Below are 13,150 nucleotides of genomic sequence, written 5' to 3'. Positions count from 1 at the left end.
AGAAGTTCCTAGTGGATTAAATAAGTAGGTAACTAAAAATACTTATATGTGTCCTGTATATGACTTATTCTTTTCCTGTTTTGATTATATATTTTCTTGTCCTATTCATCAGAACTGTCTTTCAAGGAAATCTTCAAGTTAGAGAAGTTTACCTTGAGACTTTCTCATTTCTCCTTCAGATTCATGTATATCCCACCCTTTAAAATTTGTGATCCAAAGGGAACACACACTAGTCGTGGAATTTCAAATACCACTAGGAACAGAAAGAAAAGATAGATAGGAGTATGTCTGTTTGTAAGATTAGCAATGTAGCTCATTATTTTCAGTTATGAGGTAACTATGTTTACTGTAAAACTATTCTAATAACTTTAGGGACTAATATGAGCTGTCTGTTTTACACAGGATGCCCAGCATCACTTCCACCACCTCCAGGTAAGAACACCTGCATTGAAAACCAGTCATTCTGCATCAGTGATGCTTATAAATCAATTTCAGAGGTCATGCTAATAAAAGTGACCATGAAAATGTTATAGGACAGAACTACTTAAAGTAGATAATTTAGTTTTTATTCACCAAATAGTGAATAGTAGTCTGTTTTCTCCCACACAAACTGATGAAGCCAAACCAAATAAATGTTATCAATCAAAATAGTGTACCAACTACATAAAGTGTTTCATGTAATTATATGATATCTTGATCAAAATATTATCACTTGGGAACATCTTTTGAATTAAATAATTCCAGCTGTTCTGAGAGCTAAATTGTAGTGAGAAAAATTAAACTTAAACAAAGTTCAATAATTTTAGAAGGTTTTGAGTTCCTACTACTTTCAAGCCAAAGTGATAAGCTTTGTAGAAAGGGGCAAAACTTACCAAAAATTTTTTTTCTCTGACCATAGAATGTAGTGGGAGATAGGAGGTTTTCAAAGAAACACAGACAATTTTTATATAAAGCTGAGAATAAATTTCACAGTAAGAAATGTGAAATACCTAACAGAACTGTAGTTTGAGAACAATATACAGACTAGTCCAGAGTATATAAATGAAGAACTAAGACAAGGTTGAGAAGGCAGGTGGTAGCCACATTAGGGCAGATCTGAGAAGCTAGAATGCTAAAATAAGTAATATTTTATAAAACTGTTAAGGGATGTCAGAAATTTTTAATCAAAGAAATTATGAGATGGAAATTAGGCTTTAGGAGAATTATCCTAACTACAGTATAGAAAGGTGACTGGATCCGGAAGAGATCTGAATGAGAGTAACCCCTGAAAAAGCCAGAGTATGCTCCATCATTGATAATAAGATCCTAGATTATTATATAACAAGTAAAAGCAGGATAGGAAGGAATTCCAGTGAGGATGAAGATACGGGACTGCAGTAGGTTAGATATCAAGTGATAGAAAGGAAGGAATCAAAATGACTCCTAAGTTTTAAGCTAAAGTGATTGAAAGAACAGTTTGGTTCTTAACAGGAAAAAGCCAGTTTAGATGAGAAACTGATGTTAGAAGCAAGATGAGGCAATCTTTTTTTGCACATTGAGTTTGATGTTTTTATAAACTGGCCAGCATACTGTTTATTAGGCTGAGTGAGGTCTGGGTCTGCCTCACACGAGATGTCTGGACTGGAGCCAGAAGTTTGACAGCTGTCTACTTGATATTACAGTGGACACCTGACATTGTAGTGAGGGGAAGTACCAGAGAAATGACTAGAGACAGAATGAGAAGAAGGAGAAAACGCTGATAAGGGAGGGAGATTTCAGAGTGTTGAATCCAAAGGAAGAACATTTTCAAGCTGAGAGTTCCAAATGTCAGCTATTCTAGGCATCTTGAAAAATTGAGAAGGCCCTTGAGACTGGTCATTATAAAGTCTTGGTGACTTGTAGGATTATGGAAGCAGAAGTCAGATTGTAAAATAGCAAGTAAAACAGTAGCCATAAGATTTATGGACCACTGCCTGGAGAAATTAAGAATTCTCCTTTGGAGGGGCTTATAAAAACAGGAAATATATGAACGCTTACTAGAGAAAGTCTGAGCAAAGTGGGTGGATACGATTTTTCTACCTTAAAGCATCATACAGTCCTCCATAATTCTGTCTCTCTGAAATCCTAGTGCTAATTACAGTATTGTCCACCTGGTGGTAATCTACAAATAACAGATGGTTATATTTTGCCAAATTTAATTAGCATTTATCATTTCATGTTAACAGTTTGCCATGGCCCACTGGGAGAAGAGAAATCCGTATGTACATAATTTTTCTCTACCTTAATTCAAATTTGCTGTCATTCCTATATTTGAATAGAAGTCTAACCTTGGTTTGTTTCTGAAGCCTGGAGACATCTGGACTGCTAATTGCCACAAATGCACCTGTACCAATGCAAATGCTGTAAAGTGTAAGCCCAAGGAATGCCCTTCTCCACCCACATGCAAAACTGCAGAGAGGCTTGTGAAGTTCAAAGATAATGACACCTGTTGTGAAATTGGATACTGTGGTGTGTATTCATAATACAGTATTTGAATTGAATAGTTGTTTCCTTACTCACACATTCCAGAAATATTTATCAAGATACTAATATGTGTCAAACACTATGCTAGATAGAGGTGATGAAGAAAAGAAAATCAGTACTTTCCCTCTTAAAATTTACTGTCTGTGGTGTTGGGGAACTGGAGTGAACAGTTATGAATATAATCAGTAGATTAAGGGGTATGATGGTGTCATGGGAAGAACATCGTAATTGGCTGATATATACATTGTCATTCGCTGATATGCACAATGCAATTTCTGTTTTATAAATAAAAAGAGATGTATAATGTTTATTTTAGTATAAAATAATGTATTTGTTTTTCAGAACCAAGAACATGTTTATTTAACAATACCAACTATGAGGTAAAGGTTGTCTCTACTTTCTCTATTTTTATTAATGTAATTATGAATAAATGCAGGCCCTTTCAGTTTATGACATGAAATTTTCATAAGTAATGGTGAAGCAGAATTCATTTTTTTCTGTATTCAATTTCAAAAGGAATGGCAAATGTAGCACTCAGCATGGCTCGCTTCAAAGGGAGAAAATATACTTGATCATTAACTACCTAGCAATGGAGCTTCTGAATAATATTTCCCATGGGTCTCACCAGATGGAGAAGACACACTTTGTAACATTCAAATCAATGAACAGAGTTAAACTGTAATTATAGCCAGAAAGATCAGATGGTCAAACTGTCAGAGATCAAATAAGAAAACCCCAAAGACTAGAATCTCATTATGTGAATGTAGCAATACAGTGTATTCAAGGGTGGGTTTTGACAACTGATTTGGCATTTTGGAAAGTAATTTAACTTTTTAGAAAAAGTATCAGGAAGCCATAAAAAACCAGTTGATTCTCAAATTGACTTTGATATGTTGGAATTGGTGATACTAAATATTAAAAAATCTGAAATAAAGTACTCATATATGTGGTATGTTAGGGAAAACATAAAAACGAAGTCTGAGAGTTTTTAATTTGGTCACTCATTTATCACACCCAGTTTTTAGTTTTGTAAAAAAAATTTTAGTGTTCAAAGGTGACCTGACTTGAGAATTTATGACAGTTTTTAAACATTAAAATATTATGATGTTTAGTGAACAAAGAAAATCTTTTACCTCTAATCATTTATATGCAAAGTAATTGAAATAAAATTCTAGTTGACCAGAAAGTTTATTCTGTGGTTTGAGGCCCTAAAAGAAATACAGTTTCCAAAACAGTTGTTTGAATTTTGAGCATAAATGAATTATAAAGCAATATAGAGAACTTTAAATGTATGGAAAGACAAGAAAAGATAGAAATATAATGTGACTTGTTATTTTTGATAAGCCTACTTTATGCCATTTTTTCCCATTTGGATTTCTTATTTGTTTTCCCTTAAACTTATAAAAATCGGTCAATTCACAGCTCCAAATAAAATAACCTTTCTTCAAAATACATAAAAAGTATTATAGAATAACAGTATGTGAATTTTAATTTGAAAATCTCGACTCATTCTCTGCTTTCAATAAGAAACTTTGATTTATACTTGGGAAATGGAAGGCCTTCAATCCATCTCTTCTTAAATATTAACCTAGTGGCTGAAAGTGCCCCTGGAAATTCACTAAACATCATGAATTTGAATTTTTAATAGGTTTTATTATCAACTTCAAATAGAAATCAAGATGAATACTTACTTTGTTCTCTCCCCCTCCCTACCTCCCAGATTGGTGCTTCATTTGAGGACCCCCAGAACCCCTGTGTCTCCTATTCCTGCAATGAGGCTGGTTTGGTTGCAGTGGTTCAAGACTGCCCAAGGCAGACCTGGTGTGCGGAAGTAAGTCATCTTCTCAAGTAATAAACAGCAAGATTCACTTCTCATATTCAATGCAAGCACAACCTGTCTTCTTCCTTATTTGGTAAAGTTTCTGCCTAGCCAATAGACCTCTTATAGATTTCATTCCAGATATCTCACCCACCTTTTATTGTCAAGTATATTTTTCATATAAAGATGTACTTTCAGGCTCTATAAAACTTAATATAGTGCCATTCTAGAAGAAGTAAATTACTGTAGAAAGCATATTGCTATTTTTAACAAAAACCCTAATTTGTTTTCAAGGCTTATGGAGTTATGTTAATAATTTTATATAAAGGTACAAAATTTTCATGCAATCCCATGTATGTGTACTATTCAGATTTTTCTTTGTGCTGCAGTCTTCATCTTCAGTTTTATCCCCCAACATGTGGTGAAGGCTTTGTATGCATGAATACTTAAATTTAAGTTATTAAGGGAGGTTTAAGCTCAACTTATTTTTCTTTCTGAAGATATAATTGATAATATGTTTTACAGCTTTATTTTAGCACTACGATGTTGGATTTCAACATTTCTTGCATTTTTACTCTGATACATTGATAAGTTTAAGAGTGCCATAATATGTAAGGTAAACATTCCTGCCTGTCAGACACTTACAGTGTCTAGTGGTGATGTCATTATTAAAGTATTTTTCAATTAAAATGAGTAAGGAATTTTTTCTTATTTCTTTGCATTTTATTTTAGAGAAAAAATTGGTTGAAATATTGTTTTTTTCCTTTTGACCCACTGTTGCAAAAGTTAGTGTAAATACTCAGTTTCATTTTTATTTCTACTCCCTCCCATTCGTACTTACATTTTTTTTGCACTTTTTAAATTTTAGTTGTTCTTCAAGTACAGTTTTCTGCCCTTTACCCCCATCCCAGTCCACTCCCCAGCCCTCCCCACCTCCCTCCTATTTCCACCATCCCTTGTTTTTGTCCATGTGTCCTTTATATTTGTTCCTGCAAACCCTTCCCCCTTTCCTCTGAAATTCCCTCCCCTCTCCTTTCTGGTCACTGTGAGCCTGTTCTGTATTTCAGTGTCTTTGGTTATATTTTGCTTGTTTCTTTGTTTTGTTGATTAGATTTGTGTTAAAGATGAGATCATATGGTATTTGTCTTTCACTGCCTGGCTTATTTCGCTTAGCATAATGTTCTCCAGTTCCACCCATGCTGTTGCAAAGAGTAGGAGCCCCTTTTTTCTTTCTGCTGCATAGAATTCCATTGTGTAAATATACCATAGTTTTTTGATCCATTCATTTACTGATGGGCCCATTCATGCTTACATGAGATCAATATGTTCATCTGTCCCATCTGCCCCCTGTGTGATACTGTTTCAGTAAGTTAAGAAATGTTATATTATTTATAGAAAAATACAGAAAATTTCCAGTCTTTTTTCTTTCTCTCCCACCCATATAGGTAGACCGAGTCTATGATTCAAAAAAATGTTGCTATACATGTAAGTAGAATTAAGCTCCACATGTAAAGAAAACGTAAACTGTTGAAAAAAAAATAGCTTATTTAAAACAAAATGGCAGGTTATTAAGAGAAGGTATTCTGTGTTAGTAACAACAGGTATTCTAATCTATTTAATATATCCATAAACTAACAATGGATATTTGCAACTAATATACTAGATATTTATGTTGGTTGTGACATTCCCCCTAGTAAAAGACCAGTGACGTTTATAAGAAGGAATAATATTATGAAATAGTTATTACTATTCTCTAATTTAATTAAGACAACTGAGACTTAGCAATTGTTAATGTTAAACCTTTCTGACTCTGATCTACTTTGCTTTAGGTAATACTAGTTGCAGGACTTCACTGGTGAATGTCACTGTTAAGTACAATGGTTGCAAGAAAAGACTTGAGATGGCAAGATGTGTAGGGGAATGCAAAAGGACCATCAGGTGAGTTTTTGAGTTTATACTGTGTGTTAATTTTGTAACATTGTGGGGGCAATAAACCTTTCAAAACAATACATGGAAAAATTTTTTATATGACAGCTAATTAATGATCAGGACCTTAATATGTAAAATATTTTTTTTACTTTTATTTTTTTAAATTTTATTTTAACTGTGTTCAAGTACAATTTTCTTTTACTTCCATCCCAGCCCACCCACCAGCCCTCCCCACCTCCCTCCCATTTCCACCCCCACCCCTAGTTTTTGTCCATGTGTCCTTTATACTTGTTCCTGTAAACCCTTCTTCTTTTCCCCTGAAATTCCCCTGAAATTCCCTCCCCTCTCCCCTCTGGACACTGTCAGCCTGTTCTCTATTTCAGTGTCTTTGGTTATATTTTGCTTGTTTCTTTGTGTTGCTAAGTGAAATAAGCCAAGTGGTGAAAGACAAATACCATATGATCTCACCTTTAACAGGAACCTAATAAGTAAAATATTAAAATCTGAAATATAAACATTTTCAAAAGTAATGATTCATTTTGAAGTAACTTTCTATATATTTCAACCATAATACACTTATACAAATGTATTTTCATAAGTGAATACAGAGTAGTTAAGCAAATACTCTTGTTAAAAGTACATTTTTAAACTGTCACATGTACTTTAGATATAACATTTTACTTTTTTCCCTTTATGTACACTTTCACATATAAATTAATTTATAGTGAATAATAATTTGGTTTTAGTTGTATATTTAAAAATCTGGTTTTTGTACCATAGTGCTCTAATTATGACATTATAAATCTTATTTTGAATTTTTTTCCTTTTTCTTTTGATTTTACCTACCACTTCAGAAAAACATAATACAGGTGTAGGAAAAAATAAATTGGTTGGGAGGCTTGGCCAATCACATAGACAATTAGAAGTTGAGCATCAATGTCAATTTATTTCAAAAGACTCTAAAACTATTTCTTTCTGAATTTTTTAGGTACAATTATGATACCTTTCAGTTGGAAAATTCCTGCCTTTGCTGCCAAGATGAAATGTATGAGTACAGAGAAATTATTCTTGACTGCCCCGATGGCAGTACGTTGGCTTACAGATATAGGCACATCACAAAGTGTTCTTGCTTAGACAAGTGCCATACGTCTTCATCTATGTCCTGACAGGCCACTTAATGTTAACATTGCCTTTCCGGTTGTAACTTGCAGGCATTTATTTTACAAGTGAACAAAACTAATCACCCACTTGTGAGAATAACTAAAGATCTGTATCTCAATCAAAAGGTGAATTCTCATTCTAAGACATTTTCTTCTGCCGTTGACCCAATCTGGAAAAATAAATATAATTTTGCAAGCAGTTAGTGAGTACATGTATTTATTTCATAGCAATAAGAATTCTGCAAGTCAAGGAGAAGTGGAGTGTGCTATCACAGCTCTCCCATATACCCATGTTCTACTCTCAGTGGCCTCATGAGGCCATTCTCCCGTTACATTCCTTCCCTTCACAGTTAAACTTACTGCAAATGGAGTCTTTGTTCTCTTTTCTTACTTCTTTATGCCAGTTACATCAGTCCTTTCATTCTACCACAACTCTCTCTGCTTAGGACATCAGTGGCCTCCTTACAATCCTTTTGCTAGGGTCTGGTATCATTTCCACTCTTCCTTTCTTGAATCATTTTTCTTGCTGTTTCTGTTACATCATTTTTGATTAACGCTCCTATCTTTTGTGGACAGCTTCCCTTTTGCCAGCCCTTTAACTTTCATTTCTCCAAAGGGGCATCCTGTACCTCTTCTCATTTTACTCACGTTTCTTAGATGATTCCATCAACACCAGTAGATGTGTTTATACACTGAGGACTTCTAATCTACAAGTCCAGTCCCAGCCTCTTCTCTGAATTACAGATGTCGATACAACTTGAGGAGAGGAGAGTGGAATGTAGCTAATCAGAGAAGTGAAAGAAATAAGAATGAGCCCTGGCTGGCGTAGCTTAGTGTATTGAGTGTGGGCTGTGAACCAAAGTGTCGCAGGTTCGATTCCCAGTCAGGGTACATGCCTGGGTTGCAGGCCATGACCACCAGCAACCACACATTGATGTTTCTCTCTCTCTCTCTTTCTCCCTCCATTCCCTCTCTAGAAATAAATAAATAAAATCTTTAAAAAAAAAGAAAGAAGAATGAAAAAGGGTAAAAATAGCTTAAAGGGCTTAGGTAACAATGTCAAGAGAACCATTGGGCACACTATAGGGGTCCTAGATGGAGAAAAGGGGGAAAGGAGCAGAAAGTTTATTCAAAGAAATAATGGCTGAAACCTTCCTTAACATGGGGAGAGAAGCAGAGATCCAGGTTCAGGAACCCAGAGATTTCCAAATAAGAGGAATTCAAAGAGACCCCTATTTGACAAGTTATAATTAATATAATTTATAATTAAAAGTGTCAAAAGTTAAGAGGAGGGAATCTTAAAAGCAGCCGGAGAAGCATCTCCCTCTCCCTCCTTCTCTCTTTCTATCACTGAAATTCTGCTATTTACTAACAAAGTTTTCCCTTCTATCCATTGTCTGCATTGCATTTCAAACACATTTTGGCTCAGTTAGGTAATTTTGTTAAAGTAATATGTGACTTAGGTAACACTGGTCCCCCAAAAGTATTTCAGTTATTGTAGCAGGGTTGTCCAAACTTTTGGCATCTCTGGGCCACACTGGAAGAAGAAGAGTTGTCTTGGCCACACATTAAATACACAAACACTAACAAAAACAAAAAAATATCATAATGTTTTAAGTAAATTTACGATTTTGGGGTTGGGATGCTTTCATAACCATCCTGGGCCACATACTGTCTGCAGGCCATGGGTTGGGCTCTGGTCCCCTGTCAGAGAATGTTCAGGAAATTCTTGGCTGTTCTATATTATTCATGGATGTTAAAGAGTCGCCCACCTATATCCTTTGATTCTCATGGGCTCAGTAGTCTTCTGACAAAGAACATGGGTTTTCTGTGAGGGCTTCAGTCATAAACAGATCTGTGTTTCCATGCATTACATTCGATGAGATTCAGATTGAGCTTGCAACAATGCCAGACCCTAATGAAGCATCAGTCACTACTTTTCATGAAGGTTACGAGAGAGCTACATGCTTGAGGAAGATTGAGAAGGAACATAAGCTGCCTTTATACTGTTAGTCAGAGTTGGCCTTGGGACATATGTAAAATAGACCCTTCTCTTCGGATGGGAGCAGAGGTCAGATAAGGAGGCGGAGTTTTCAGGTTTTCTCAAATCTCTTCTTTGTGAGTTGATTCAGTGATCTTAATGCCAAGTCTTTGGTCAGTTAGGGTATGGCTGTCTCAGAAAAGAAAAGGAATAAATAGAAGTACTACTAGTATATTTGTATAGCTCTTCCCCAAAATTTTGCTCTGTGCCCATGTAACCACCTGGTTCTAACAATAAAATGAGCCTTTTATTTTGTTATCTTCACAAACTTCTTTAATGGAAAAGTATCGAAGATATAGTGTAGGTTGCTATTAAGGTCTCATAATTCTCACAAGGCTGAGAATTCACCTGTTGCATTTTGCTCCTCAAATCATATTCAGCTGTATAATCCAATCTGGTACACCAGCATTTACAATGTAGCATACTGATTCCTTCAGGAAATATTTACTGAACAACTGCTATTTTAGGCACTGGTGATACAAAAATGTATAAGTATATAAGATTCCTTATGTAGAGTTTATTTCTAGTTGAGTGGGAGTATAACAGGGAATAAAAAATGTTTTTAGGAGCTATGGGGAAAGCGAAACATTGTTAGGATGAAGGAGAGCAATATGAAGAAGCAACTTAACACTGTTATTAGTGTATCAGTTAGGACAGGCTAGGATATGCTGCAGTAACAAATCAACTCCACAAATGTGGTGCCTAATAACAACAAAAGTGTATTTCTCAGTATGCAAAGTCTACCTTGGGTTTGTAAACTGTCCAAGTCAGTGATCCTTCACGTAGTGACTCAGCAATCCAAGCTACTTTAATCCTGTGGTTGCCTTTTCACTATGAGACATTTCTGATTATGATGGTAAGGGAAGAAGGGAGGTTCAAATATTGAGCAGCGTGTCCCACTGACTCAACCTAGAAATGACACATTTTATTTTGCTCATGGTCCACTAACCAGAACAGGTTAAATATCCTTACCATAATGCAATAGAGTTTGGGAGTACAAACTTCCATGTGTCCTGCAAAGAGAGGTTGTACTAGTGATGTTTACTGCACCTGAGACATCCTCTCTGAGATCTGAAACAAAAAAGCCAGCTATTGGAAGTTAACTGAGAGAAACATTTTAGGGAGAAGAAACAAGTGGAGCAAGGGTCCTAAAGTAGGTACAGAAAGAAGAGCAGTACACTAAGGGAAGAATGGCATGAGATTGTGTCAAAGAGGAAATCTAGGGACTGATCACATAGGACACAAAGCACAATTTGTTTGGTATTATCATAAATAGGATAAGAAATCTTTGAAGGTGTTTAGAAAAAGGAATGACATGTTTTGATATATATTTTAATTTTTTTAAATATATGTTTACTCTTTTTTGTAAGATTTTATTTATTTATTTTTAGAGGGGGAAGGGAGGGAGATAGAGAGAGAGAGAAACATCAATGTGTGGTTGCTGGGGGTCATGGCCTGCAACCCAGGCATGTACCCTGACTGGGAATCGAACCTGCAACACTTTGGTTCGCAGCCAGTGCTCAATCCACTGAGCTATGCCAGCCAGGGCTTCATGTATATTTTTAAAGAACAGACTAACTGATATATAGACACCTGCATGAAAGCAGAAGTGGAAACAGTATTGATTGCAAGTATTCACATGAAAAATAGCAGTGGTTTAACCTTGTGTACTGTGGTAGATTGCAAAATGGCCACAAATTGCTCCCATCCCTTTATGCACAATCTTGCCACATGGATTTACTTTTCTTCCCATCAAAAAGTAGAGTCTATTTCTCCAGTCCTTGAATCTAGGTTTGGCCTGGTGACTTGCTTTGGTGACACAACAGAGGCTGGGGTGGGGGGGGGACAAACAACCGGCCTATGGGAATTTTGCTGTTCTGACCCTGGACATTCTTTACTGTCCTGTGAACCAAGTCCCAGACTAGCATCATTGCAGATGCAGGGCCATGAGCACAGAGGTTCCAGTCATCCCAACCACCCCAGCCACCTCATGTATGACCTCAAATATGTAGATAAGGTCATTTAAAATCATCCAGTCTTAGTTGGGCCAGCCCATACCAGTAGAATCACCTGTGTAATACACATAATTGTGAAAAAATGATAAATACTTGGTGTTTGAGACTACTAAGTTTTGGGGTGTTTTCAATGCATCAGAAGTTAACTAATGGTTGGCAGGTAGCAGTAGTAGTAGTAGTAAATGACAATGGGAGAAAGTGAATAGATTTAAAATATGTTTCGGAAGTAAAATTATAGGATCTGCTAACAGTTTAAAAACAGAGTACGAGAATGAAGGAATAAAAGATACCTATTAGATTTCAGTATCATTTATTAAGATGAGTAAGTCATTCATAAGTAAGGGGTAGACCACTTACCAGAATTACCCACAATACCAACAGTGTGATATTTTCTGAATTTACACAATATTTGCCCTTTTGCATTATCACGTTTTCAATGAAAACCATATATCTCATAGCAGAATCAAGATATAAGTGGTTATAAGATATGTGATATAAATATAAAATCAAATAATTAGGCAAAACCTTTATCTTTTTTATTCATTTTATTGGAAAAATCGGTATGAAGGCAGAATTTACTTTTCTCATTCTAAAAATATGCATATTTGGTAACTTTATCTACTCACTTACCTAGAAGGAATAACAACCAGTAGAAACATACAACAGTTGTGTGCAGATATTCATTATCAAACATTTTTTACTGAAAGAAACTAGGTCTCCTTAGACAAATGGCTGATTTGTCATCTGGGCTGTAAATCTGAGATATCTTGTCATCTCTGACAGCAAGGAAACTATAAAAAACTCTTGAGATCATGTGAAAAAGACACAGAAGCCAGTTTAAAAGTGCTCACACTGGTGAAAGGTAAATAAATGTGAGCATTAAAATAACAATTACCTAAATTCATTGAAAAACATCAAATATATATATATATATTAAAATCCATGTGTTTATAATGATACCAAAAGGCAAAAAAACCTCTTTATCTATTTTAGGATAGTTGCTAGATATCAACTGTTTTTTCTAAAAATTAATAAAGGGAAAGAATCAAGCATTTATCCAGCCACTGCTGTATGTATATGTAAGATAACCAAATAGTTAATGAGAAAAAATTTCTTTTTTATACAAACTAATGCATATAGGAGAAATAATAAAATTCAAAGATAGCCATTTATAACTCCTAACTAAATGACAGGCAGGCACCACCAGTGTAAAAGATTAAGCCATTATGTAAATGATTATGGATGATTTTACAAAGGCTGAAACCTCTTGGCCCATTTCCTTATAATATTAATGTTAGTAACAGTGAATAAAATAACCATTACACTTACTGATTCAATAGCCAGGAAGAGTATTAATTATAAACTCTTCTTACTGTATTGTCAAAAATCTAGAAATAGCAAAATTAAAACCACCAACTCAACAGATAGTATTTAGTAAGTGTTTATTATGTATTTCAGAACAGTTTGTGAACTGAGGGCTTTTAGTTTTAAAACTGATGTGAAGTTCAGGGTGTGATGTTACAGGATGGCTTATAAAGTATAAGTGAAGGAGTTTTTAACCTTTACAATGATTGGTTATTACACTGGAGGTTTCCAAATAGCAGGGGATCGGTTAAAAGAGATTATCTCAACCATTTTTAGGAATATAGCTTGTTTCTTTTATGATTTTCAGAGACACAAGAAA

The 13,150-nt window shown here is 35.1% G+C and overlaps 1 protein-coding gene across 1 annotated transcript in view; it reads left to right on the top strand.

The window, feature by feature from the left end:
• Nucleotides 1-7,609, top strand: part of LOC114513809 (mucin-19) — a 146,802-nt gene extending 139,193 nt beyond the window's left edge. Inside the window, exons 89-96 of the mRNA XM_036016724.1 lie at nucleotides 403-432; nucleotides 2,205-2,236; nucleotides 2,325-2,487; nucleotides 2,845-2,882; nucleotides 4,223-4,337; nucleotides 5,771-5,806; nucleotides 6,151-6,259; nucleotides 7,239-7,609. Of these exons, the coding sequence (XP_035872617.1) occupies nucleotides 403-432; nucleotides 2,205-2,236; nucleotides 2,325-2,487; nucleotides 2,845-2,882; nucleotides 4,223-4,337; nucleotides 5,771-5,806; nucleotides 6,151-6,259; nucleotides 7,239-7,416 (701 nt within the window). The 3' untranslated portion in view covers nucleotides 7,417-7,609. The remainder of the gene's footprint in view (nucleotides 1-402; nucleotides 433-2,204; nucleotides 2,237-2,324; nucleotides 2,488-2,844; nucleotides 2,883-4,222; nucleotides 4,338-5,770; nucleotides 5,807-6,150; nucleotides 6,260-7,238) is intronic.
• The last annotated feature ends 5,541 nt before the right edge of the window (nucleotides 7,610-13,150 follow it).

The sequence above is a fragment of the Phyllostomus discolor genome, chromosome 2 (assembly GCF_004126475.2).
Source record: "Phyllostomus discolor isolate MPI-MPIP mPhyDis1 chromosome 2, mPhyDis1.pri.v3, whole genome shotgun sequence".
NCBI lineage: Eukaryota > Metazoa > Chordata > Mammalia > Chiroptera > Phyllostomidae > Phyllostomus > Phyllostomus discolor.
The sequence above is the reverse complement of the archived record's forward strand: the minus strand, read 5'-3'. Positions and strand labels throughout refer to the sequence as shown.